At 43.0% G+C, this 24,569-nt stretch overlaps 2 protein-coding genes across 10 annotated transcripts in view; one reads left to right on the forward strand and one right to left on the reverse strand.

The window, feature by feature from the left end:
* LOC147187191 (uncharacterized) overlaps window positions 1-24,569 on the reverse strand; it is a 29,954-nt gene that overhangs the window by 961 nt on the left and 4,424 nt on the right. Inside the window, exons 2-4 of one of the 9 annotated variants that reach the window (XR_015099042.1) lie at window positions 24,178-24,237; window positions 9,569-9,648; window positions 3,623-4,712 (exon numbers count right to left, since the gene is read on the reverse strand). Coding sequence is in view for 1 of the 9 variants with exons in the window: in XM_086102289.1 (XP_085958415.1) it covers window positions 7,972-8,022; window positions 9,569-9,648; window positions 24,178-24,237 (191 nt within the window). In the remaining 8 variants the exon portion in view is untranslated. Of the gene's footprint in view, window positions 1-3,622; window positions 4,713-7,466; window positions 8,059-9,538; window positions 9,735-24,177; window positions 24,238-24,569 lie in introns of those variants that run through there. The other 8 variants (XR_015099036.1, XR_015099039.1, XR_015099041.1 and 5 more) reach the window with 8 other exon arrangements.
* en2a (engrailed homeobox 2a) lies at window positions 690-3,605 on the forward strand. The gene is made up of 2 exons (XM_086102288.1): window positions 690-1,546; window positions 2,327-3,605. The coding sequence occupies exons 1-2, from the start codon at window positions 1,021-1,023 to the stop codon at window positions 2,641-2,643; spliced, it is 843 nt and encodes a 280-aa protein (XP_085958414.1). The 5' UTR covers window positions 690-1,020; the 3' UTR covers window positions 2,644-3,605.

Consider the following 24,569-nt stretch of genomic DNA (forward strand, 5'->3'; position numbering starts at 1 on the left):
CCGGCCCGCCACACAATTGTAAAAACAAATAAAACTTGTTTTTAAAAGTTTCTAATTTCAGTGCATGGAATATAGAATCAATATCTGTTGTGAAGAAATGATGTTTTCATTAGTTCATATGTCTTTTTCCTTTTGGGGTGCGATCAAGACATCTCAACGCTACAAAGTAATGATGCTAGAGTAGAACACAGGATGCATTATATCCATTGTACATGTCGGAGAAATATGGTTTTTGAACAGTGACAAGAATGAGGGGAAATGATGGAAAAAGAATCACCCCCAAAGTACAATTTGGTGGCAGTTCTCGCAATACAGCTCGTGAGTCATTGTTGAAAGAGCATGCAGTTTTTCCGCCTATTTAAGTGAATGGTAAAACTGTGCATAACGTTACAGTGGCTTTGATTAATATTGAACATACGTTTCGCAAAAATAAATAAATAAATAAATAAATAAAATTCATGTCGCGTAATCAATTAACCGAAAGAGCCTCGCAGTGGATCCGGGTGTGTGAAAAGGCGAGAAAGGGGGCGTGCGCGCAGAGCTTGAGAGCCAGAGTCACGTGGCCTGGCTCCTGGCCTCCCATTGGTCGAAGGCACGTGTCTGGGAGGACAGTGGGGAGACGTCACTCATTGGGGGCTTCTCGTATGGAAAATAAGAAGCAAACTCCAGAGTGAGAGTATTAAGAGCATCACTTTTTTTCCTCCGGCCTCTTTATTTAGTTTAGTCGAAGCCGTTCGCCGCGCGCGGACGTCTCCGTACATGTGCGCCGATGGCTCGGGCGCACTTATAACGGCAGCAGCGCGGGGGGGGGGGCTATTATGTCCAAAAAGTATGCTTTTTAACGAGGAGGCTACCCCAAGGCTGAGCAAGTCGATCACTCGCCATTGTTAAAAAAAATTTCCCCTTTTTTTTTACGATTAAATCCCCCCCCGAACTTGTGCATCTGAAGCGCGCCGGAGGAGAGCGACAAAGGGGTTAAACGTAAAGAGAGTTTCCAAAAAAAAAAAAAAAAAAAAGGAGATGGAAGAGAACGAGCGCGGTAGCAGAGACGAGGCGGATCGGCACGGGTCGGCGGAATCCAACGGGGCCATCCTGCCTCTGCTGCAGGCGCAGGGCAACGCGCCGAACCCGCACCGGGTCACCAATTTCTTCATCGACAACATCCTGAGGCCGGATTTCGGACGCAAAAAAGACACCGCAGCCAACCACCAGCACCAGCACCGCCGAGGGGAGAGTACTTTGTCGCCGCCGCCCCCGCCGCCGCCGGCAACGGAGAGCCTCGGCAGCCCCGCGGCGCATCAGACCGAGCCGCCGGACAACACGGTGCCCACGGAGGGCACTTCGACGCCGCACGCGGAGACCGACGCCAAGGAGCTAGCCATAGCCGCCGAGGAGCCCCTGAAACCCCACGGGGAGAGCGGAGACCAGTGCCTAAACTCGGACTCGGACAGTTCCCAAGCCAGCTCCAACGCAGCCCCGGCTCAGCAGCCCATGCTGTGGCCCGCCTGGGTGTACTGCACCCGCTACTCGGACCGGCCCTCTTCAGGTGGGTGTCCACGGAACATTGAACGACGTTCGAGCTGTCCCGTTCGGGCCTCATCCAAGCCATGTGTTTACCTTTTCGATGACTTAGAACAACGCCAGTTTCCTTTTTTTTTTCTTCTAAACAACTACCGTTATATTTTAAAAATCTCAAGAGAACAAATAAATGCACGCGAATCGCCTTGCTTGAAAGAAAACAATAATAATACGAATTATTGCACCGAGCTTGTACGTGCCACTCGGCAAGATTCTTTTCTTGAACGCATTTGTTCGCACGTCCGCTTGTTTGTTTGTTTGTTTTTTAACGTCAAGTTTCGCAAAACAAAGTTTACAGGCGTCGGCGGGGGGGGGGAAATGTATATGCGAGTGTCGCGCGTGGATCAAAATGAGTGGGGTACGACTTGTTCTCATGCATTATGTAGCTGGAGGAGGCGACTACTACGATGTGTAGAGTTTGTGCGAGGATGTGGAGGAGGCACACACATACATCGCCATATGCGCGTGCGTGTGTTTAGTATATAACATTAAAAATAAAACATGGCGCCAACGTGGTTCCTCGGATGACGAAACTACATCATACACAATCGCTGTCGAATTGTTTTTGAATCATTTGAAGTGAAATCCAAATGAACGCGAGCCCTAAATTGGGCAATAATTACGTGCATGCGCGCCGGAATTATTGCAAAAAAAAAAAAACTACCAAATGCCCATTCCGTCGGAAAGAGGCAAATAATGCACGTTTGGCATTTTTTTTTTTGCAATTTGTGGATTTCTGCCGTTGCAGGTCCGAGATCGCGCAAACCAAAGAAGAAGAGCACCAGCAAGGAAGACAAACGACCGCGCACGGCCTTCACCGCCGAGCAGCTGCAGAGACTCAAGACCGAGTTCCAGACCAACCGCTACCTGACCGAGCAGCGGCGTCAAAACCTGGCCCAGGAGCTGGGCCTGAACGAGTCCCAGATCAAGATCTGGTTCCAGAACAAGCGCGCCAAGATCAAGAAGGCCAACGGGGGCAAGAACACGCTGGCCCTGCACCTGATGGCGCAGGGCCTGTACAACCACGCCACCGTCACTAAGGACGACAAATCCGACAGCGACTGAACACCACACCCCGTCCTCCAATTTTTTTTTTTCAAAGTCTATCCTATCACACAGAAATATAAAGAAAGTCTACAAGAGTATAGCAAAGCCAGTCCACATCGAGTCCCACTTATAGAAATATTAAGATGCAATAATATCATCCAGCAAGCAGGGCCAGTCGAAGAAGAAAGAATTTACCAGCATAAATCCAGAGTCTGCAATATCACGTCTAAACAAAATGCTGTATAAAGTTGTCACTGTCCGTTTCCCCTGCCCGAGCAGGAGCTTCAAGTTAATGTATTACTTACGAATGCCAGTACACACACATATATAGACACATATGATATAATGATTGTCATTTTTACATCCGGCACTTCTATATGAGAAGAAACAAGTCCAAAGAATGTGTTTGTTTTTTTTTTTTTTGCTGTCCTGCTGCATCAATGGCTACTGTGAATTTAAAATGCTAACATCATTTTGTTTTTGAAATCATATGAAGACAGACAGAGAGCTCTATGGCATTATTTTCTAACATGTTGCTTTTATATATATGTGTGTGTGTGTGTGTGTTTAAATAGCAATATCAAATCACCGCTGTGTTCAAACGAATAACTGCTGCCTCGATAGGTGACCGTGTAGCATTCAACCACAAGCACTCATGCAGCTTGTGTTCTCGTTCAATCGACAGGATTTGAGAACTCATCATGGCAAAAAAAAAAAAAAATAAAAAAAAAAAAAGAAGGCATCCGTCTGTGACTGTATTTAAAAAAAAAAGGCTTCGTGTATTTATATAGATTCTATTGAAAAAAAAATCTATCCAATGACCGGTGTTGCTTTAGAGTAGCTATCTGAGGTGTTGACACTTGCTTGTTTATCTCGCAATAACATTTTTTTTGGTTTTTGGTGAATGGAAAATGTGTTTACGAGGCCTTTTGCATGAACGCTGCAACTTGTTGGACTTGTTTTTTTGGGGGGGGGGGGCAAACGGCTGTGTTTATAAATGGAGAAAACAAGTGTGATCGAGTTACGGCTGTATTCATCTGTTGGGGGGGGCACAAAAAACAAATTCAACCAACAAAAATTATATACTATGAGCATTTCGGGAGAAGGAGGGGCTTTTTATATCACTGTTTGTCGAACTGCTCTCAGAGTACACGTATGGCCCACGGGCCACAGGTTCACCATCCTTGCCATAAGCCAAATTTCTTTTTCTTTGCCTTTAAAATGTGTTTTTTCTGTTGCGCATCTGCAAAAAAAAAAAAAAAAAAAGTGTGTGTGAATTCAAAACAAAACAAAAAAATGATCCACCAAACTGAAACACACTTTGCCTTAAAAAGTCCCCGGGTGGACTTTTTCATGAAACGTTAACTGTGCCGAATCAGAAAAGCAGTATTACTTCACACACAAAAAACAAAACAAAAACAAATGCAGACTATTCTCGTTGAATGCCTTTTACAAACATTGCTGGTATACGACATCATGAATTTAGTCATCAGCGTAGAGCTCTCTATCTATATATGAACAATGTTTAAATGAAATGACAGCACAGAGTTGTAGACAACAATGCTATTTTTTATTTTACGTTGAATGCTACCCTTTGGTAAAGAAACAAAAATCCTAAAAAAAAAAAGTGTACATAATTTGTATCATGTATGTAATTGTGTAATGAACCGCCTCCTGGAAATTGCAAAAGAGTAAATAAACCTTGAAGATTATCAACAACAGCAAAAATATGGGTTGTTACGTTTCTATCGGACGGAATGTTTCACCAATGCTGCAAAGAACATTGGAACCAAAAAAAAAAAAAAAAAGGTTTACATTTTGAATGGGCGCAATAATCCCCCTTGCCACGCAAACACCCACTCGAGAGGATTTCAAATTCAGATGGAAAACATTGGCCAAAGCAGCGAAAACATTATGCAAGAGAAAGCCTTGGACAAGCCCCAGCCATGTCCCCCCACCGCTCCGACAACAACAATGGCCTATCTGCATTTTCATACTTGGACCGCTAGTCTTTTGTTTGTGTGGCTGCTGTCCTGTCTTCGCCACGGTCGGTCTTCCTCGCACCCTGCTGGAAAAAGAAAGAAAAACTTCCATGCAGAAAAAGGGAGTGGAAGGAGGGAGGGGGAAGAGAGAGAGAGAGAGAGAAATGAAGGTCAAAGCCTGTCATGGCTGCAGGTGGCTGGTTTATACCCCCCGCCCCCCAAACCCTTTTTTTGCCTCCACCCACCCCTCGCTAACCCATTCTCCACACAGAGCCTTCCCACCCAAACTCTCTTCCCCTTCTCTCACGCTCACACATATCTTACTATCATCCGCCTTTATTTTCCTCCTTGTCTGAGACACACACACACACACGCACACACACACTTCATTCAGTTGTGTATGTACTTAGTCGCTCTCGTGCTGTGTGAGAAATATTCACCAGATGCAGGAGGCTCCCAAAAAGTTCAGGCCGGGACAGGGAATCCTGAACCATCAGAGGGGGGAAAAAACCCCGCGCACGGTTCGGTCAAGTTGGCCCAATATGACGATAATGTGAACGCGATGGTGACATTTTATTTGGTTGAAATTAAGGAATTGCGCACAGAGCGACATGGCGTTGGCCCAATGCGACTCAAGTGGGCTCGCATGAAAACACTTGATCGAACACTGCGCGTCCACCCACACACTGCAAGGGGACAAAAAAAAAAAATGTGACTATCAAGTTTTGAGGTTCTACATCATTTAATGCATTATATATAAAAAATATTTTTTTTCTTTTTTTTTTTGGGCCACCACAAAAGCATAGTAGATTTGGCTACTTGCACATTAAGATCCGGGAGTCACACATTGTGACATGGACTAGGCAGAGCCACCCCGTGTGGGGGGCCAGCCAAGACATAATAAGAGGAGGAGCCATTTTGGTCAGACTAAACCTTCAGCCGCATCTGGCAGAATAAACTCCAGGGCCGTTTCTAGATCTCTCTGGCACCCATTCAATAGTTCAACTGAGAATACAATGTCAATGGGTGGTTAATCTTAGAGTAGTGCATCTAAAACATTAATAAAAACATAAAAGGACCAGTTAAAGTAGTAAAAGAACATTTCAATTGGTGCCATGACCCGGATTGCCAAGTAAGATGCACAATGCCACAAAGAGAGGAAGGGTGGTGATGTTTTAAAAGGCTGTTGGGGGGGGGGGGGGGGGGAATCAATCACTGCCTGCAGCATGTGTTTCAGTGACAGAGACTCTACACACTTTGCTTTCTAGCCATCGGTGCATACAGTGAGAAATTGTCAATAATTTCTCAGCATACGATGAGCATGGAAATTGAAGGCCGTAATTTGTCAAACAGAGACGAAGCCTCAATTAGTTGTCAGAAGGAGTCGCCCAGTTACGACAAATAAGTGCTTGTTTTTAATGCCCCACATTCAAGGGAACGGTGGAGACCTGTTGCACTCATGCAGACCAGTCTCTCAAGAGCAGACCCCCTTATCTCAAGCTCACAGAAAAATCACGATTCACCCGTCAATCGTTAATTGCGGAGACCATTAAATTCTGTTACAAACCAAAACATCTAATGGTACATAGACAGAGTGATCTACCTTTTTTGTAACTGAACCCCTTGCCCTTATTAGTCACAGGTTGCGCCACTCCTTAAACACAACTAACGTTACAAGAAGTCTCAAATCTTCTGATCACACACTGACATTGAATTGGAACAGAGACTATTTGAAGTATTTGTTAACCAAAACTGCAGCACCCTCCACACAGTCTTGTGTGGATTCGTGTTTAGTATCCCAGGATAACAGTGATTGGCTCTCTAAAAAGGATAAGTGAGGCTGAACTGAGTAACCTCTTTTTGAGGGGGTTTCAGGTGGTCGTCCAAAAATGTCGGCGAATTGCGGAGACCTTTTCCAAGCGCAGCTTTGAATATTTTACGTAGGTGGCAGGGAACTTAACAACTATCCAGGAATAGCTGGCAGGCAGCAATTGTGTGAAATACTTTCCAGGAGTGGCGCCAACAATTCTAGACTGGCATCAAAATGGAAAACAGTGCAAGATAAAAGCCTGATAAATACAAAATACGATTTCTCAAAGGAAGTCAAGTGAAATATTTCAGTCAAAAAACAAAATCAAAAATACGAGTACAAGTAATGTTGACTGTAACATTTGTGTGTTCAATACACATCAGTTTGATAAAAATGATTGTGTGCATAAGTAGGGTTGAAAGACAAACTTTTTTGCAGTCTAAGTCGATTAATTAATGATGTAATTGATCATTTTTCAGCCCAGTTCAGCGGACCCCAAAGTTCTGCAACATGGGGCAGCTTCACGTAAAGACATATTTTGTATAATAAATCTGTTTAAAAAAACAAAACAAAAAAAACAGTTGACACTTGAAGCCAGATTCCTCCAACACACTCCACTACTTGGATGACTAAATCAATGTTCACTTTAACAACATACAATCCATGCTATGAAAGATGTCTCATGAGGTACCTCAAGGATCTGTAATAAGCCCTTAATTATTTTGATTATATACAGTATATGAAGATACAACATTTCAGAAATAATCAAATAAGTTTTATTAGCGGAATGTAATGCTCTTACCTTGCTGGCAAAAAAACTAGCAGCTTCTGAATACTGTTGAAAGTGAAGTGAATGCACTGAAAAACTGTATGGACGGCAACAAACTATTGCTAAATTTGAACAAAACCAAATTTATTGTCTTTGGCTCTTAAAAAAAAATTCAACAAAATAAAATCATTGCAAGTTCATTTGTTTGTGAACTTTGTGGAGTGGTGGGGGATTGGGGATCATACGCCCCCCCCCCCAAAAAAAAGAAAAGAAAAAGCACTTGTTGAGTTTTTTTTTATTTTTTTTAATTTCTGACTTTTGAGGCTTTCCAGAACATACGGTTTAACTCCAAACTGTAGAATTTTCGGAACATTCCTCTTCAGATCTTCCACTGTAGCTGCCTGTTATATACAACCCCAAAAATAAGTAAATTAAAAAATAAATAAATAAAAAGCCCCATCCATCCATGACCACCTCCTCCCCTACTGTGCCATTTACACACGCTTCCTCCGGGCCGCAGCGGAATCTGCTCGAAGGTGCCCGAGCGTCGTGGCGGAAACATCATTAAAAGTGGTGAAAGACGTAAAAAGGTGAAGAATGGGGATGACATCAGGCCAATTTCACACTTGGCACTCGAACGGCAAGGTCCGAGCCAGGAGGACTCTCAGCCTCGCAACGCAGATCAAAGCCCACTGTGGCGAGGTGAAAGGACACCTAACTATGCTAATCCCCAGGACGAATATATTTTAATCTTGTTAGAATACAAGTTAATGCCGTGGCGTGGTTCAGCGGCAAGAAGGAGAAGTGGATGGGACGACTTGCGAGGTGCCTCCAGTCTGGAGAAACAAAAAGGTGGGACAAAAAGCTGCGTACTGTACAAGCAGAAGATTGCCGTGGCAGACCGACGACGAGGTTTGTTTTCATTGATGACGGAAGGGGGAGAGAGAGAGAGAGAAAAAAAACTGTCAATGATTCTGTCTGAATCCCCGCTCGGGCAAGCTAACATGCAAAGGAAATGAGCATTTCGTGGCTCGCATTGAGGCCCGAGCCCCGCGAAGCACCTTGGTAACCCTTGATCTCTCATGTATGGAAGTCAGGGCGCTGGTGCCTGCAGAGGTTTGACTGGACGCACAATAGCCAGCGGATGCTTTGGGCAAAAGTCACACCCAGGCAACTCTCATTTCACACAAATTCTTTGAGTGAGTGAGTAGGGGGGGGTGGAATCCTCCATAGTTTGGCTGGCTGAGAATTTGCGTTCCATTGGACGTAAGCTCCAATGGGTGGTGAGCACAATGATGTTATGGATTAATTTATTTGATATTGCAATTGATATTCCAACAGAGTTTGAATTAATTCACTTCAAACCCCACTTTCTAATTTAAATGACCCGAAGGTTTTGAGCTGACTTTCAACAAAACCATTCCATCCTCACAAGGGTCTATTTCATATTAAAAAAACAAACAAAAAAAAAAAACTTCACACCGACTTCTGTTGAAAGTTTGTGATTTATTGTGGCGAAAGAGAGGTGCCGAGTAATATTTCAGGATTTACTTTACGACTACAATCGACGAAACCACAAACCTTTCGCAGGCCACGTAAAATGATGTGGTGGACCAGATCTGGCCCCCGGGCCTTGAGTTTGACACCTGTGCTTTAAGATATGATACTTTAATCCAGGGGTGTCAAACTCTATTCACATTGTGGGCCACATACGGCCTCGGTAGATGTCACGTGGGCCGGACCATTAAAATTATACCACACTCTGCTATAAATAACCAAAATATGTCTTTCCTTTGTTCTGATCAAAACAGTGTGTCCCCTAGCGGATACTCCATAAATTGCACCTTATTAAAAATATTCATGTCTTTTATGGATTTTTTTTCACTTTTCAATGATCCTGCAGGCCTGATCGAACCTCATTGGGGGCTGGTTCTGGCCCGCGGGCTGTATGTTTGCCACCATGCTTTAATCTCACCAAAAATGAATCTGCCTTTCTATTTGTTTATGTTTAAATTGCATATATCTTTTAGAAAGTGACAATTTGCCTCGAGGACATCATTTAAAAGTGACAACTGCCCCCCCTCCCAAAAAAATTCAATTATTGAGGGGAGAAAAAATATATACTGTATGTTTTTGTCCATGTTTTCAAAAAATGTTTTTTTTTTCCAAGTATTTTCATGGGGACAGAAAAGGGCACCAATAGAATTTGTGCTTCCACATTTTGAGACTTGCCAGTTTGTTTGACAAATGAAAACGTATCAAACCCCGTCATGCCTACTCGTGGCGACTTGCTATTGTTGCTTGACACACACGGAGTTGGGGGGGGGGGGGGGGGGGGTTAAGGACACTCACCTCAGTCCCCACTTGGATTTCCCAACTCACCTGGTGGTTCTGCATCATGGCTGAGAGAAGCACAAAGTGGGATCTCGGTGCTGCTCCGGCAACAGTGGCAACATCATCATCTTTCCAAAAAAAAAAAATAAAATAAATTTATGAAGCCCATCCTGCTCATGACATCTTCCTCCAAGACCGCCACCAGCCCTCTGCGCTGCGGAAAAGTGGAGGAAAAAGAAGAAGAAGAGAAAAAAAAATGTTCATGGCAAGGGCCAATGGCAAAGTGTCACTCAGCATGAATAGGTAAGCCTAAAAATAGACTGTTTGGACATTTTTTTGCCCCCTCTTCACCAAACATCCACTCGGCTACACACTGCAATTGAGATGCTGTTAAGTGTCAGTCAGGCCTGCGTCTTTTGAGTCATTTCAAATCGGAATCGACTCATTTAGTCAAGCGATTCTAACCGTCATTGGCTTGATCCAACCTGTTTGGCGCACACGTAGAGAACAAAAAAGGGGTTCAATCACCGCTGATCGACCCGCTACATTCCGCTATTCAAAAAATAACCCAAAAAACAAAACCTGCGCGCAATTAAAAGGCGATGCATGAGCACTTCGCCGGACAAAATGACAGCAGGACAACAATGGAGCCGACAAACAAAGCGCGTGGATACAGTGCTGGGAAAGCAGAGGATTACAAACAGGTTCCCATCATGCATCACGCTAAACCTGACTTGAAAACAGCAGCTCGCCAAAGATGTGGGCGTGGGGTTCAAAGGAGGTTAATGCTCACCATAAAATTGCAATAAAGGCCACGCTCGGTTCCCCAAAAAACCAAAACGCAGCGTAGATGTTCATTTCGGCTGCCTTTCAGCTGAGCTTTTGCGCACCGTGCTGGAGGAACGTTCGCTTTTTTTGAACAGCAAAAGGGTGGTGTGAAGTAGCAGCGTCCTGGAATGCAACTGGTGGGAACATTCGGAAAAGTCCCGGAATCGGTCCTCTTCCTGATTGCGGTGAAACTCCGATCGGAACGGGAAGACTATCTGCCAGTGCGAGCGTAAATCGGATGAATCAAACAAGCCACGGGGAAAAATATGGCGCATAGACCGTTAAATAAGACAAAAATGATTAGCGATCGCGAAATTTAAACCCATGGGGGTAATAATGCAATATTTCTTATCTGCGGGCGACAATAGTCACTGCCCGGCGTTGAATTTGTGAGTTGTTTCTGCGTGCCCGGAAATGAAAGCGCAATTCTATCGACAACGGATCATGAGAAAAATACAAAAATAAGTGAAAGGGATATCGGTACGAAAACAGCAATTAAACTGTAATTGCGTACACGGGGAAAAGAAATCATCATCTGTGTTTCAGGCGAGCGTATGAGGCCAGGCCCCGCTCAGTCGAGCGTAGCCCGAGCTCGCCGTCGCGGGCGTCTCCCCCTACTCTCCCCTCCGTCACTCAGACGGCCATTTTAACCGCCGTTGAATGGCGGGCAAGAGAGGGCGGGGTCGGCGGCGGCCATGACCGCGGCACCGATCGCAACAACCGGAGATGAGAGGAGCTTCCGTATCAGAACGCATCCTTTTTGAGATGAACAGAACGTCCGACGAAAATCAATCGGTCAACCACGTCCTTCATCCGTTTTCAAATAACATTTCCGCCCCCCCCCAAAAAAAAGATATTTCAAAATGTCATTCAAAAGCTGGAGAGTACAGTGCACAGCAGGTGGTCAGCAATACATTTTTTCCGACTCATAAAGTCAATCTATCATTATTGAAATACATTTTTAAAATTTAAAAATAAGACTCTGCCAGTCGTAAGCAGTATGATTTGACATCTATCTAATATTGAAATTTGAAACAATGTTCCGACTTGTGGTTGTGAGCAGATGAAGCGGGTCAACGGCCAGCCCGCTTGCTCTCCCGGGCACCTCGGCTGCGGAAAATGAAAATTTTCAAAAAAGAGCAGAGTGGCTCTTTTCCAACGATATTGGAGGTCAGAGTTCATGACGTCCTCTTGGCAACACCGGAGCAACAGGCAAGGGTGTCTAGACGGGTCTCGGTGTCACATCAGCGCCCCGCGGTTGCTTCCGGAAAGAGGGGTCAGCGGTAGCCAAGTGCAGGGTAAACAGGGGATGGGGGAGTGGGCTCGGCCTTTGGCCCCGCTGAGGTGGGATCAGCACCTCCACCCTCCAGTGATCAAAGACGGGGGATCTTCCTGGGAGAAGAAGAGGGGGCTGGCTCAGAAGATGAACTCCGCATTTATGTAATCGAGACGTGTCCAAGGCCCCGATTGTTCTCCTTTCACACTCCGAAATGGACCCTTCCGGTGCCACCGATTACATTAAGGAGGACAGACTCTTTTCACAAGGGCAGCCAGACAAAAGAGCCGCTTCCGTGGCCCTCACCATCTGGTCCCCAAATAAGGAAAGCTGAAGGAGAAAAAAAAAAAAAAAAAAGCCTAGCCAGCGAGAGAAGAGGCTGAATAGAAGGAACGCCGTTTGAATAGGGGCAGGATGGCCGGACAGATAAGCAAACATACAGTGAAGCCTCAAAAATGGCGAGCCGATCCCCACGTGCAAATAAAGCCACGTAACAGTGCGCCTTGGTGTCGACAGATGTCGGCGAAAATGGAATGCTGCTGCGAATCAACCTCATGATCACCCCCGCGATGATGAAACGACGTCATGTTATAAAGTATCTGAAAATATGAATCGAGAAAACCGACGGTAGATGCCAGAGGTTAAGTTGACGGGTCAACCAGGGAGCCGGCAAACTTGACTGAAGTCGTATTGCTAAAACCGAATGACACAGACTTATGCGTGAAGTGCATTTTTCGTTAAAGTGTTACGAAATCAATGACCGTATTTTTCCGGACTATAAGTCGCAGTTTTTAATTCATAGTTTGGTCGTTGGTGCGACTAATAGCGCCGCATCTTCTACCACCGGAGTTCGTGGAGTTCTTTAAAAGTGACGCAGAGGATGAAGATTTCATTGGATTTTGTGATTTAGAGTGACAGCGATGGTTTGGTAAACTTGTTAGCATGTTCTTTATGCTATAGCTATCCGAATATCTCTTAATATATTACGTGAACATACCAGGCACGTTCTCCGTTCGTTGCTTATGCGTCATGTAACGTTAGCATATCGTACACCTGCTAGCCTGTTGTTCTTCAATTTTAATTTTATTTTTATATGCCTTTCAAGATGACACATCTGTTCTTGGTGTTGGATTTGATCAAATACACCCCCCCCCCTCCCCCAAAAAAGGGACTTATAGTCCAGTGTGACTGATATGTTGTTGTTTTTTTTCTTGATGATGCATTTTATGGCTGGTACGATTTATACTCCCGAAAATACGGTAGTCAAGATATTCAAATGAAACGTCAAAACAGCGTTCGCCTAAAATCCATTTCATTTCCATCTCTTTCCACAAACGCATCACATGAGTTGGAATTGACAGCGCGGAAAATGCAAACATCAATTCATCCATTGCTGATAACTTCACACAAAACTGCCGTGTTTTATCGGACGTTCAAACCAAAGTGGGAGCGTCAGCCCGCCAACGTTAGCACCAATGTCCCGACAATGGCAACGCATCCCACAAACATGCCTCGCGAATCCTATAATTTTGCCATAAAATGCAATCTTTTGCCATCATTTTAAAGTACAGTGGTACCTCTACTTACGGTCGTCTCTTCATACAAAATTTTCAGGTTATGAAACGCCTCGACAGGAAAATATTGCCTTTTGTTCCGAAAGAAATTTCAAGACACGAAAAGTAAAAATAAAGTATGGGCTGCTACTCGCAGCTCCAAATTTCCTCAATGCAACAGACCGCCAGCTGCTCTGCCATTGGCTGTTACCGAGTATCTTCCTGGCATCCCATTGGCTAAGAGGGACCTCTACCGTATGTGTCTGTGTGTGTAGAATAGATAGATATGTGTCTATGCAGCGTCCTCATTTGTGTTCCGATAGTTTTACATAAATGTGAATCACCCAGAAAAAGTGTTCACCAGTCTGGCGATCGCTCACTATGCTGATGTTTGCCTTGGACATTTTCGAAGGATTGTCGACAAAAGCAAACGTCCTTGGATTCGTTCTTTACCAAACGCCAGGCAAAAACCACTTCTGAGAGAGAACATGAATTAAAGAGGGCAAAAAATTATTTGGACGCAGTTAAAAGTTAAATGACCATCATTTTTATTCTTTCCTGTTCTTTGTGTTTTACGTTACGCACAATTCTCATTTATTGTGCAATAATATAATTCTAACATGTATTTGTTATATATTTTGATGCATTTTTATGCTTTAGGAAACATTTATGTCTGAATTTTGGGGGGGGCTTGGAACGGATTAGAGCATTTACATGGAAAACGCGTCTCTTACAAAATTTTCTAGTTAAGAAATTTCTTCCAGAACCAATTAATTTTGTAAGTAGAGGTACAACTGTATGTGTCCACAGTTTGACAAGACTCGCGGCTAAAATCCGGTTTTCCAGAACACAACCAGGTGAAGACACTTCAGGTATGTTTCACACTGCTGTTATTTGAAGAAACCCGATTAATTGTTCTGCAATGCATGGCTTGCTTCCCCCCGCCTCGTCACAACACAAAGCCACAAGGAAATCTAGTAAGCAAACAGACTCATTAGCGGCAAAGGCGATGGCGCCCTTGATGGCGAGTGCGATTGTCGGGAGGTGCGTGTGTGCGCCTGCGTGTCAGAAGGGGTCCCGTTGACAAGTCAAGTTGGACTGGTCCATGTGGACTGGAATGGAATTACAACTCTTATTTGAGCTCCTGAAAGATCGTTTTATTTTCAGATATATATATAAATATTAGAGCTGTCAGTTTAGTGCGTTTTCATTGGCATTAATTTAAATGAATTTTAACGGGATAAATTTTTTTCTCGCGAGACTAACGTGGCACACGTCAGAGCGGATGTTACGTTGCTCTATAAATAAACCAGAAACAAAACAACAAGCGCGCTGCGTAGGTCCACGCACGTTTGTTTTGCCAGCCACGGCAGCGCGAGACACCGAAAACTGATACTTAAAGAGTTTATGAATGAAAAGTTTACTTTTAAAAAGTTGCCAGATTGTTCCACTGACAAGACCAAAGTTACCTGTATCATACAGGTATACGATGTATGCCACTGACGCGATTGTTACTTGTTTGGAACTATTTTGTGTGGAAGGTTACAGCGTTCCGTGTCCATATAAATAAAGCGGGTGGAGCTTCTATGTGTTCGTCTGACAGTGACGGTGAAGTTCAGCGGTGCAATGGTAGCGACCTAGCAAAAATAAAACGTCTTCAGTGTTGTCAGCAAACCAAGTGTAGTCATCCGACATGATGTCTACACAAAACCGCAGTGAGACTTCCGCGCAAGAAGGACCAACAGAATCCACATAGCCTGACCGCTATGTTCAAAGCAAACTTGAGAAAAACGAAGTATGCAACCATGGCTTAAATCCACTGTAGGCCGAGTACTAGTTTACCTTAGATGAGCACTTTATAATGTTATATTGCTCTGTTTTGATTCCATAAAAAGAGCTGTTAAAGCAGCTGTTGTGTGACAAAATATTTTTTTCACTGCTGTTGACGGACAGTAATATTGTGTGAGAGATTATGTGTAAATAACTGCTCCAAGTGAAAAATGTTCATGTAAAATTGAAAATCGAAATTGTTATTTCAGTAAACATTTGCATTTTGCACATAGAAAACTGATTCATGATTCCATGTTGATGAGAGCATTAAAATGGGGAAAATAGGACAAAAAAATATAAAAGGAAATTCAGAAATGATAAAAAAAACTGCGTGAGTAATCACGATTAATTTTTTGTGAATTTGAGTTAATTATGACAGTTGCATTTTTAATTAGATTAAATATTTTAATCGTTTGACAGCTCTAATATATATATATATATATATGAGATGCATGTTCACAAATGGGAAAGAGGAGAGACGGCATGGTAGAGGAAAAGGAATGAAAACGATGGTCCACCGGTTGAAGATTTGACAACTCTATCCTGAGAAGGGAATAAAGTGCGCATTGTGATCTTAAAACGATTCACTTCACAAGCTTTCCGTGCACCAACAACAACAAAAACAAGTGTCCCAACCCCCCAACCCCACCCACCCACTCCCCGCAGTGATGCGCACACATCACGGCGGCGTTTTACATGAACGTTTTCATCTGTCATGCCCGCAGTTAGCAAGGAGAAAGATGTGACGTGTGATGTTCTGGCAATAAGGCTCATGTTGGAAAACAAGATATGATAGAGCGCCAGAGCCGGCTTGCGCTGACATGAGGGTTGAACATGCGTGCCTGATTGTACACGATCTGAACCAGCTTAACATTGTGTCGCCTCGGAGTAAAACACACACACACACACACGCATGTTTGTGCTTCCTGAGAAGTGCAATTATTGATTGAAGCTTCCAGTGAATTAAAAAGTATTTTCTATGAGTGAGACTACATAATTGGACAGCCGTAGTCAGTATGTTTCGGTTCGTCGTGCGAAACGAACTGCAGAGTTTCACCGTTGTTTTAGTCCAGGGGTGTCAAACTCATTTTAGTCGCGGGCCAATTTTGGAGTTGCGTCTTCCCGTTATGACAGTGAAAGCACAAAATGATTACTTGTACACAACAAATGAATACATTACGAGTTTTGAAATCAGTCAAGTCAATTTGAATAGTTTGTTCAAGTGAGTGTAAACTCTGTAACGATATTCTTGCAAAATCTCAACGTTATTTATGACACATGACAATTTGACATTTCCGTACAGAAGTTAGCAAGTTGACACACATGATTTGCTTTCGCGGGCCACAAATTGATCTGGCGGGCCGGATCTTGCCCCCGGTCTTTGAGTTTGACACCTGCTTTTTAGTCTCACTCACAGTGTGACTTCTTTTTTCTTTAACTCATTCACTCCCAAAGACGTTTTTAAACGTCTTTTCAGACTTGGTCTAGAATTGGCTGGTACTGAAAGAGTTTTAAGCATTGCGGAGGTATCAGATTGGAACCCAGAATCAGCAGAGTAAAAGGAAAACATTTTTTTAAAAATAAGTGACTCCATCGCTTGTACAAAAAATGTGATCCTGACATCTCTATTATTGATTTCATGGCTACCGAACATGGTGTTAGCCTAATAGCTTTGTCACTGTAATAATTTTCAAAATAAATGATTATCCCCCCCTCCCCAAAAAATAGGGTCCAACTGATATGGATTCCCCCCCCCCCCAGACAATTTATGGCAGAAACCCATGCTAATGCAAATCGACAACATCATACATATTTGTCTGAAAAATATTTTTAGACCATGAATAGAAAGAAAAATCAGATGGGGGGGATATAAAACGTACAAACGCAGTGTGCTTTCCTGCTCAAAACCTCAAAACCTTGCATGCCGCCAACTGAGGACACCCCATATATGGTTCTGAACATTTCATCCGAGTGTCAAGACAACAGAAGGATGCGTGTGTCTGGGATGGGGCGTTGCGGCCCCGCCTGACAATTGGGTCGTGAGACACGTATCAAGTGGGACAGGTGGGGCCAGTCAAGTGGAGTACGCCACTGCCGTAGCAATCTGGAGTTTTCCGCTGTAATTAGTTCTTTTTTCTTCAGCACGGTCTCCGGATTATGTCATCAGGCGCTTATACCGCGAGCTCATTATTCTGTGCCGTAAACAAGACGGGAAGAAATATCCAATTCTACGGAGACGCGAGCGTCACGTTCCAGGGGAGGAAGGAAGTCGCCGTGTGAAACCAACAAGAACCAAGCAACACCTGGCGTGCCGAAGTGGACTGTTGCACATGGTGTCTCAAAGCACTGCTGCCGCTTTCACTCCCAGATGACTGTGGATGAGATGTTTGCCCCTTTTACAGCGCCTCTAAAAAGATGCTTTAATTTTTTTTTGTTTGTTCCCCCCCCCCCCCCCCCATCTTTATTGTCATTACAGGTTGTGTATTTGACCAAACCGCAAAACCTACGCTAACTAACGTTCACAAATGACGGCGAAAAATTGCGAATATTACGGCGGCTTTCTGAGTCACTTCGTGGCGAAACTTTTATTTGTGAATTATGCGTGTCAGCGTGATGCTGGCCCCCGGTGGACAAAAAGTGAATGAATGCCACCTCCGTGCTACTGAAGCATGAAATCCTGATACACAAATGGTCTGAATATTTATATTTTATGCATACATTGTGTACAATCTATTACGGCTGCAACTACTGCTTACTTTAATAATTAATTTTGAAAAAGTCCATCCCTGAATCAAAAACAGGACATTTTTCAAATTGAAAGTGCAAGAATATATATATATATGTATTTTTTTAAATGCTCAAATAAATAAATGATGACTCATGAGTCCCAAGTGGTGATTCCACGCCCAAATTGAAATTTCGTAGACAGTTCGACTTTGAGGAGACTCAAAGAAAGTCTCAGAAAGAGATCAATAAATAAATAAATAAATATTTTTTTTTAAAAAGCTAGAGATGATCATAATGATGATAATCGGTAATGGTTCAGAGGAAGAAAAAAAAACATCTCTCACTTTATGATGGCCGATTGCTAACAAATTTTTATCACATACACTTGTCAATTTTTTTTAAGATTCCAACAGTGTGGGGACATAGGACGACAGTGGTGTTTGATGACTTTCCTTTAAAAAAAAATAAATAAATAAATAAAATATAATTCAGATGACTCAACTTGCCTTGCATTAATGTCCCGAAGGTTCTTTGTGGCTTCTGGTAATGCCAAAGAGGGCTTTGCTTGAAGCGTGAATTAAACATGATTGAAGTTAGTTCAGGCCTTCGCTGCAGCACCTGCAGCAACTTTCAGCGGGCACCGTGTTCACACATTTGTCAGCGTGAGCTTGAAAGTCAACACAAACATTCCAAAAGAGGCTAATTAGTCAGCAGTTAAAGAGGCGGTCATCGCCCCGGCAATGCAGATGAAAAAGGACCCAAAGGAAAAACAGGGGACTGATGGGTTGGGGTCGGATTTCCGGGAAGGGGGGGGTCACGTGCTAAGTCCCGTTAAGAGCCTCAAAGCAACTCGCCGGGTGTTTAGAGGCGCTGCCTGCATTTTTAGGCACGCAAACGTGGAAAAATATCAATTTCACATTTGGCTAAACGCTTTCACACTTTGTGTCAGCGACGCCGCGGAGAGGAGGGCCGCGCAAGACAAAACAACAGCTCCTGGATAAGGATCGTGTTAATGCCTATCAATTAGGATCAAACGGGGATTAAGCGGCATGGTTGCGGCGGAGGGACGGGGGTGGCCCACGCCGAGTCACTGAATACCAGGGGTCACACCCCCCGACTTCATTAGGGCTGACCTTTCCACGCCATTGTGCGACAGCAAAGAGACCCTTGCACTCATCCAGCCTGGATGGCTTACGGAGGGTCAAATATGATCCACACCGAAAAGCAAATGTGATATATTCACTTTCACAGTCCGGGGAGAGCCAATAAGTAACCTGTGCTCGGGCCAGGTGGTTATTAGCACACACACATTTTCAGCGCAAAAGGAAATGACTTTCTATCCCCACCTCAGAGAGATGTATGATTTACTAATTAGTCGTGGTGCAGCGCGGGGTCAAGCGGCTCCAATTCTGGCCGGCCATCTTCATTCGCTGAAAAGTCAAATGGCAAAAGAAGAAACATGTACTCCAGGTGCTTTTGAATAAGCACCAATTAGGTGAACCGCATGGGAAATTGGGAAACAGGGTTATTTTAGTTCACGGAAACTAAAGCGAAAACGATCCTAGATTTATTTAAGACGTTGGGGTAACGATGCATCACACATTAGAAGCATTATTATGCAATGCACTTACTGTAATTCAAAGTCTGTGGACGGTTATGCAGTGCCGGTATTTGATTTGTGGCTGGTTATTTTTAAAATAAGATTTTTGTGGTGTTTTTGCTCATTGTGAGGTTTCCTTTAATCGTGCACACAAGAAAAGCACAAAATCTTTCAAAAAACTAATACTAAAACTAATTACTAATTAGTTTATTAGTAATTTTTTGGAAAAAAATTATGAAAATAAAAATCGAACCGAGACCCACTCGGAAAACAAAGATTTTTCCAAAATGATTATAAACCCGGAAGAAGCTCTAAATTGAAAATTCATTTCGACCTACAGCACGCAGGTTAATACATCACGCGGCACGTTCTCGTCCTCAACTATTTAGCAGCACAGCCACACGGAATTTTCATTTACATGCGTCCACACACCTCGGGGAGTCCTCGGCTTCCGATGGTATGGATCCCTTTTGTGGTTCCAACCAAACCCAATAAACTAATCCGGACAGTTGCGCACCACACACCGAGCAACGTGGCCCAAGGCGACTCAACTGGACAATCGTGAACGAATCGTCGCCGGCGACTCGCATGCGCACACCTGGCAAATGACCCTCTAAAACACAGGTGTCAAAGCCAAGGCCCCCGGGTGCCAGACCTGTCCCGTCACATCATTTTATACGGCCCGCGAAAGCAAATCCGGCATGTCAACTTCCATGATGCTTGCTCAAGTCTGAACTAAAATTTCAAATTGTCATATGCATTCCATTATTATCTGGTTTCACAAAATTCACAGTCATAACTGCCCTCTAAGGGAAACCGTCACGACAATGTTGCCATGACAAAAAATTAGATTGACACCCTCTGACATCTGTTCCGACAACTTGTTGCAACAGATCAACTTCGACCTTTGGTGTTGTCATCAGGAAACAACATGTTGAGGCACCGCGTATTTTATTCAACCGCAAACCACACGGCATGATGATCGAGGAACATTTGCCCGGTGCTGCAAACAAGAAAACGGGCGACAAGGAAGGAGAACGTGTGGATTTATTTACCAGAGGCGGTTGGCGACGACGCCCATCGTGCATTTCCGTGACAGACGCTCTCCACCCTTGGCTTTCGAGCCACAGGTTCATATGAAATTATAAAGATAGTTAAGTATTACGATTATTCCGGTACGGCAGACCACACTTGGAGACTTTTTTTTTTTTTTTTTTTTTAATCAAACTTTCAAAATTAAATAGTTGCAAACCCTTGTTTTACTTAACACAATGACTACTTCAATGAACGACTGCGTTTCCTCCAAAATGCTCCAAAGGAAGCTGAGGAGGATGGCTGTTGCTTTACCCCCACAGTCCCCCCCACCCCCCCACCACCACCCCTTATCCAAAAGGTGTTAACACCTAAAGTTGCTCAAGTTCATCTGAGGCCAAAAGTTTTAGGCACGGAAAGTAAGCGGCGTTAAAACTGAGCGAGTGAGGAGTCAAACAGTGCTTACTCGGGTCTGCGGCAGTCTTTGTCGCGGTGTTGTTGATGAGCACACACCATTCCCAAGCAGGCTCTTTTTTTTTTTGGAGGGGGAGGCAAAGGGGGGCTTGGAGGTTATTCGAAGATGAAAAATAGGAAGTAATGCCGCGACTGTCTTCGGCATCTTGTTCCGCGCGCAGCTCGACATCAAACAATGCAAGCAGGCAAATATTAGAATGACTTGTAGTGAAGCCCGAGGATATGTTATGGATGCAGCGTTCATTGACATGCACGTTTTGGAATCGTTTCAAAAGGAGTGGTGATTTTTTTTTTTTAAACCTTTTTGGACTGTTTTGACCGTCACATGTTGCAGCAGACAAATCTCATCTTATGAGCTTTATATTACTTAGATCTCCGCTATCATCATCTCAGCTTTCAATTTTTTCATGTCCAAATTAAGACTTCAGTCTGAAGAATAATATTTTATTGGCTTGATAAATTCAGCCGACAAGTGCAAAGGACTCTGTTCACTCAACTTCTGCCTCAATATTTTATGAAAACACAATTTTTACTATCAACGAGGCAAGTTATGTGTTGAGGTAATAATGACAAAGGTGATCAATTATATACGCCATACATTGGCGTTCTTTTCTCACACGCAACACGTGGATTTATTTTTTATTTTTTTGTCTTTGTAATCATACAAAATTGAACAAAATGTGAAAGTGCTAAAATCGCCAGCATTTTACTGCATTTGCAAATTGGCCAGTGTGCACACGAAATGTGCTTTTCATTTACTAATTAAATCAACAACCAAAAGCTTACAATTTCATATGATCAAATTTCATACGGTCGTGAAAATATTGAAATTTGTTATGATATCCACGACAACAATAAAAAAAGGCAACCAAAATTTTCAATATGACAATCACAAAAATCTAAACATAATTGACAAATAGAAATTGAAAGATTTAGTAACAACGTACACAATATGGACAATTGCAATCAAATTCATCACTTCTAAAAAAAGTTTTTAAAAATCAACAAAAATGATCAATATGCATCCTAGAAATAAATGATCACTTTGGAAAACCAAATCAAGTCTTTCCCTCTTGTCCACATAAGATATGTAGAAGCGATTCAAGACTCAACTATTTTTAGGCAAATAAATATGACTTCACTGTGTCGAAACGATTGGAATAAAGCTTTCATCCAAACGGAATTTATCAATTAAACATGCGTCTCCTAATTTGTTCGTGTAAAAAAAAATATGCGCGGAATATTCAGTCAAAATCGGTATAAATAATCAACAAGCCACCGATAACGACCTTGCCAAATCACATCTAAAATCTAAATGATGGTTAAAATATTTAAACGCGATATTACCACAACCTAATTTCATGGAGCAAAATTCAGAATTAAAGATGAACGAGTCATGGAATTAAAAAATGAACGGGATAAGCATTGTGAGGTGTTTTTAATTTATTTATTGATTTTTTTTTTTCTTACAAGGTTGCAGCTCTTTTGTTTCACCACCTTGTCTCCGAAACTAAAATGGAGGCTGCCTGGTTTTGTTTTGTTTTTTTGGCGCTATCGACAACACGGCACACAACACAAAAGAAGCAGTAGCAACAAATGGACGGGTAGACTGGCCAGCTGCCAGGAAACATCGTAAAATACAGAGAAGGCCTTCATTTCAAATGAAAAAAAATAAATAAATGAGGTGACAGAGAGCCCCGTCGTTTTGGACAGACAATGGCAGCTGGAGCCGGGGGGAAAAAAAAAAATGCCGAAATGTGCTCTTGGGCGCACACACAAGCTGTAACTCAGCTGCTTTTATCCAGACGGCATCATGGCGTCACACCTCGTGATCGCACCGTGGGCGGAGACTAAAAAGGCAGCGGGAGGACTCAGCGTTTTGGAGCGGCGGACTCAAGTGCAAATTGGCAAAACCAACGAAAGGCAGAAGAATTTCTCACGGACAGATCACCAAACAAACTAGCCACTTGCAATACCGCCGACGCCGACCTCAAGATTCCCAACCAATGTGCCGTGAGAGGTCATCGAGTGCGCCGTGGAAAATGATCCTATTTCACTGAACTGATCGGAAAATGATCGACTAAAAATGAAGTATTTTTGCTCAACTATCTATGCCTGCGACATATATATTTTTTAAAATGCAACAATAGATACAGCTTGTGACACTTTTGCTTGGTTTTTGATGAATAAAGGTTGAGCAACATCCAGTGATTCTCAAAGTGTGAAACTCGGACCACCAGTAGTATGTGAGCTCCCTCTGGTGGTACATGAAAGAATTACTGCCCACGCTCAGTTCAATAAAATTTAACTCGGAAGTTTGTTGTTCTGTTTCGACATAAATTTAGGTAACAATTGTTATCTTTGATGTGTAATACATTTTAATTCTGAATCAAAAAGGTATTTTGTTTGTTTTGTTTGGTTTTTTTACTACATTCAAGCACAGTGTTAAAGTTCGAATTAGGGCCTAACCGATTAGTCGGCGATCCGATTATTACTTAATCAGTTGAGATTAGTTCTTCAAATCCATGAATTTTTTTTTTGTTACACATTTACAACAAAATTTCAAACATCCTCCAACCCTCTTGCCCCACCAAAAAAAAAACCAACAAAAAAAATTTTTTTTAACCGATTAATCAGTTTCGGAATTTTATTCTGACAAAAATCTGAATCATCTGTCTGATTCAAAACACCTTCATCGGTCAAGCCAGAGTTCAAAATCTTACAGTGGGTTACAATAACAAAAAAAATATTCTTGTCCAACTTTCCGTTTTTGATGAAAACATAAGAGACACGACGAATGTATTTTTAAGTTGGCCGTGACAGTGGTACTTATCGAGCTAAGTAATTCTTGAGATGATTCTTGGGTTTTAAAATTTTGAGAAAAAAACTCCCTCGTCAATGAAGATAAATGTCAACAAATGATGTTAATGGGGAACCGCACGAGGTTCAAATGGTGGCCAAATGGTGGCCAGTCCCCCACTGCTCACCAACCAACACATAAGCTCCTTGGGGGAGGTAATGTTTCCCCACACTTTTCCCACCCCGACACCCAAATTCACTAAACCACATTATGAATTGAAAGCGCTGGCGCACCCCTACGAAATTCAAAATAAAGCCCAATGCATGAGATTAAAAATTACATCATGTTAATTTGGGCACTCCGCAACCTAAAAGCATTGTTAAAACAGCCAACCCATTTTTTGGGCTTCCAAGACCAAAGTTTGGACCGACGTCTTCTCTCGGGTAAATCACGCTGTTCGCAGCATTCCTGGAATTGCTTTTCAACACTTTAAACATCCCCAAAATGCTCAGCAGAGCGGTTCGGCAGAGCACTTACCAGATGGAGGGGCAGGTAGACGCGGTCCGACGCCCATTCCAGCGAGGACGGCGGGTTTTCCTGAGGATGAAATTGAGAAAATTCTTTAAAAAAAATTTTTTTAAACATCAATCAGGCTTGAAGATTTTGATGAACAATAGCCACCCTGTTGCTCAATAATTGCTCCGTGGGTTCAAGAGCAAATTCTGAATTTTTTTTTTTTTTTGCCTTTGTAGGATAAGGGTTGTTAACATTTACCTAAATAAGAATATCGGAGAGTGTGTGGGCGAGGGGGGGGGGCATGAGGCACATGCAGGAGGTGGGAAATTAAGCACAATTCAGGGCTGTGCCAAACTAGGACCGTTTTGCCTTGGCGGAGGTCTGCTCTCTTCTGATAGCAACATTCTTGCTCA

Source organism: Hippocampus guttulatus, chromosome 21 (assembly GCF_054856545.1).
Source record: "Hippocampus guttulatus isolate MCC_2025c chromosome 21, RoL_Hgut_1.0, whole genome shotgun sequence".
In the NCBI taxonomy this organism is placed as follows: Eukaryota; Metazoa; Chordata; class Actinopteri; order Syngnathiformes; family Syngnathidae; genus Hippocampus; species Hippocampus guttulatus.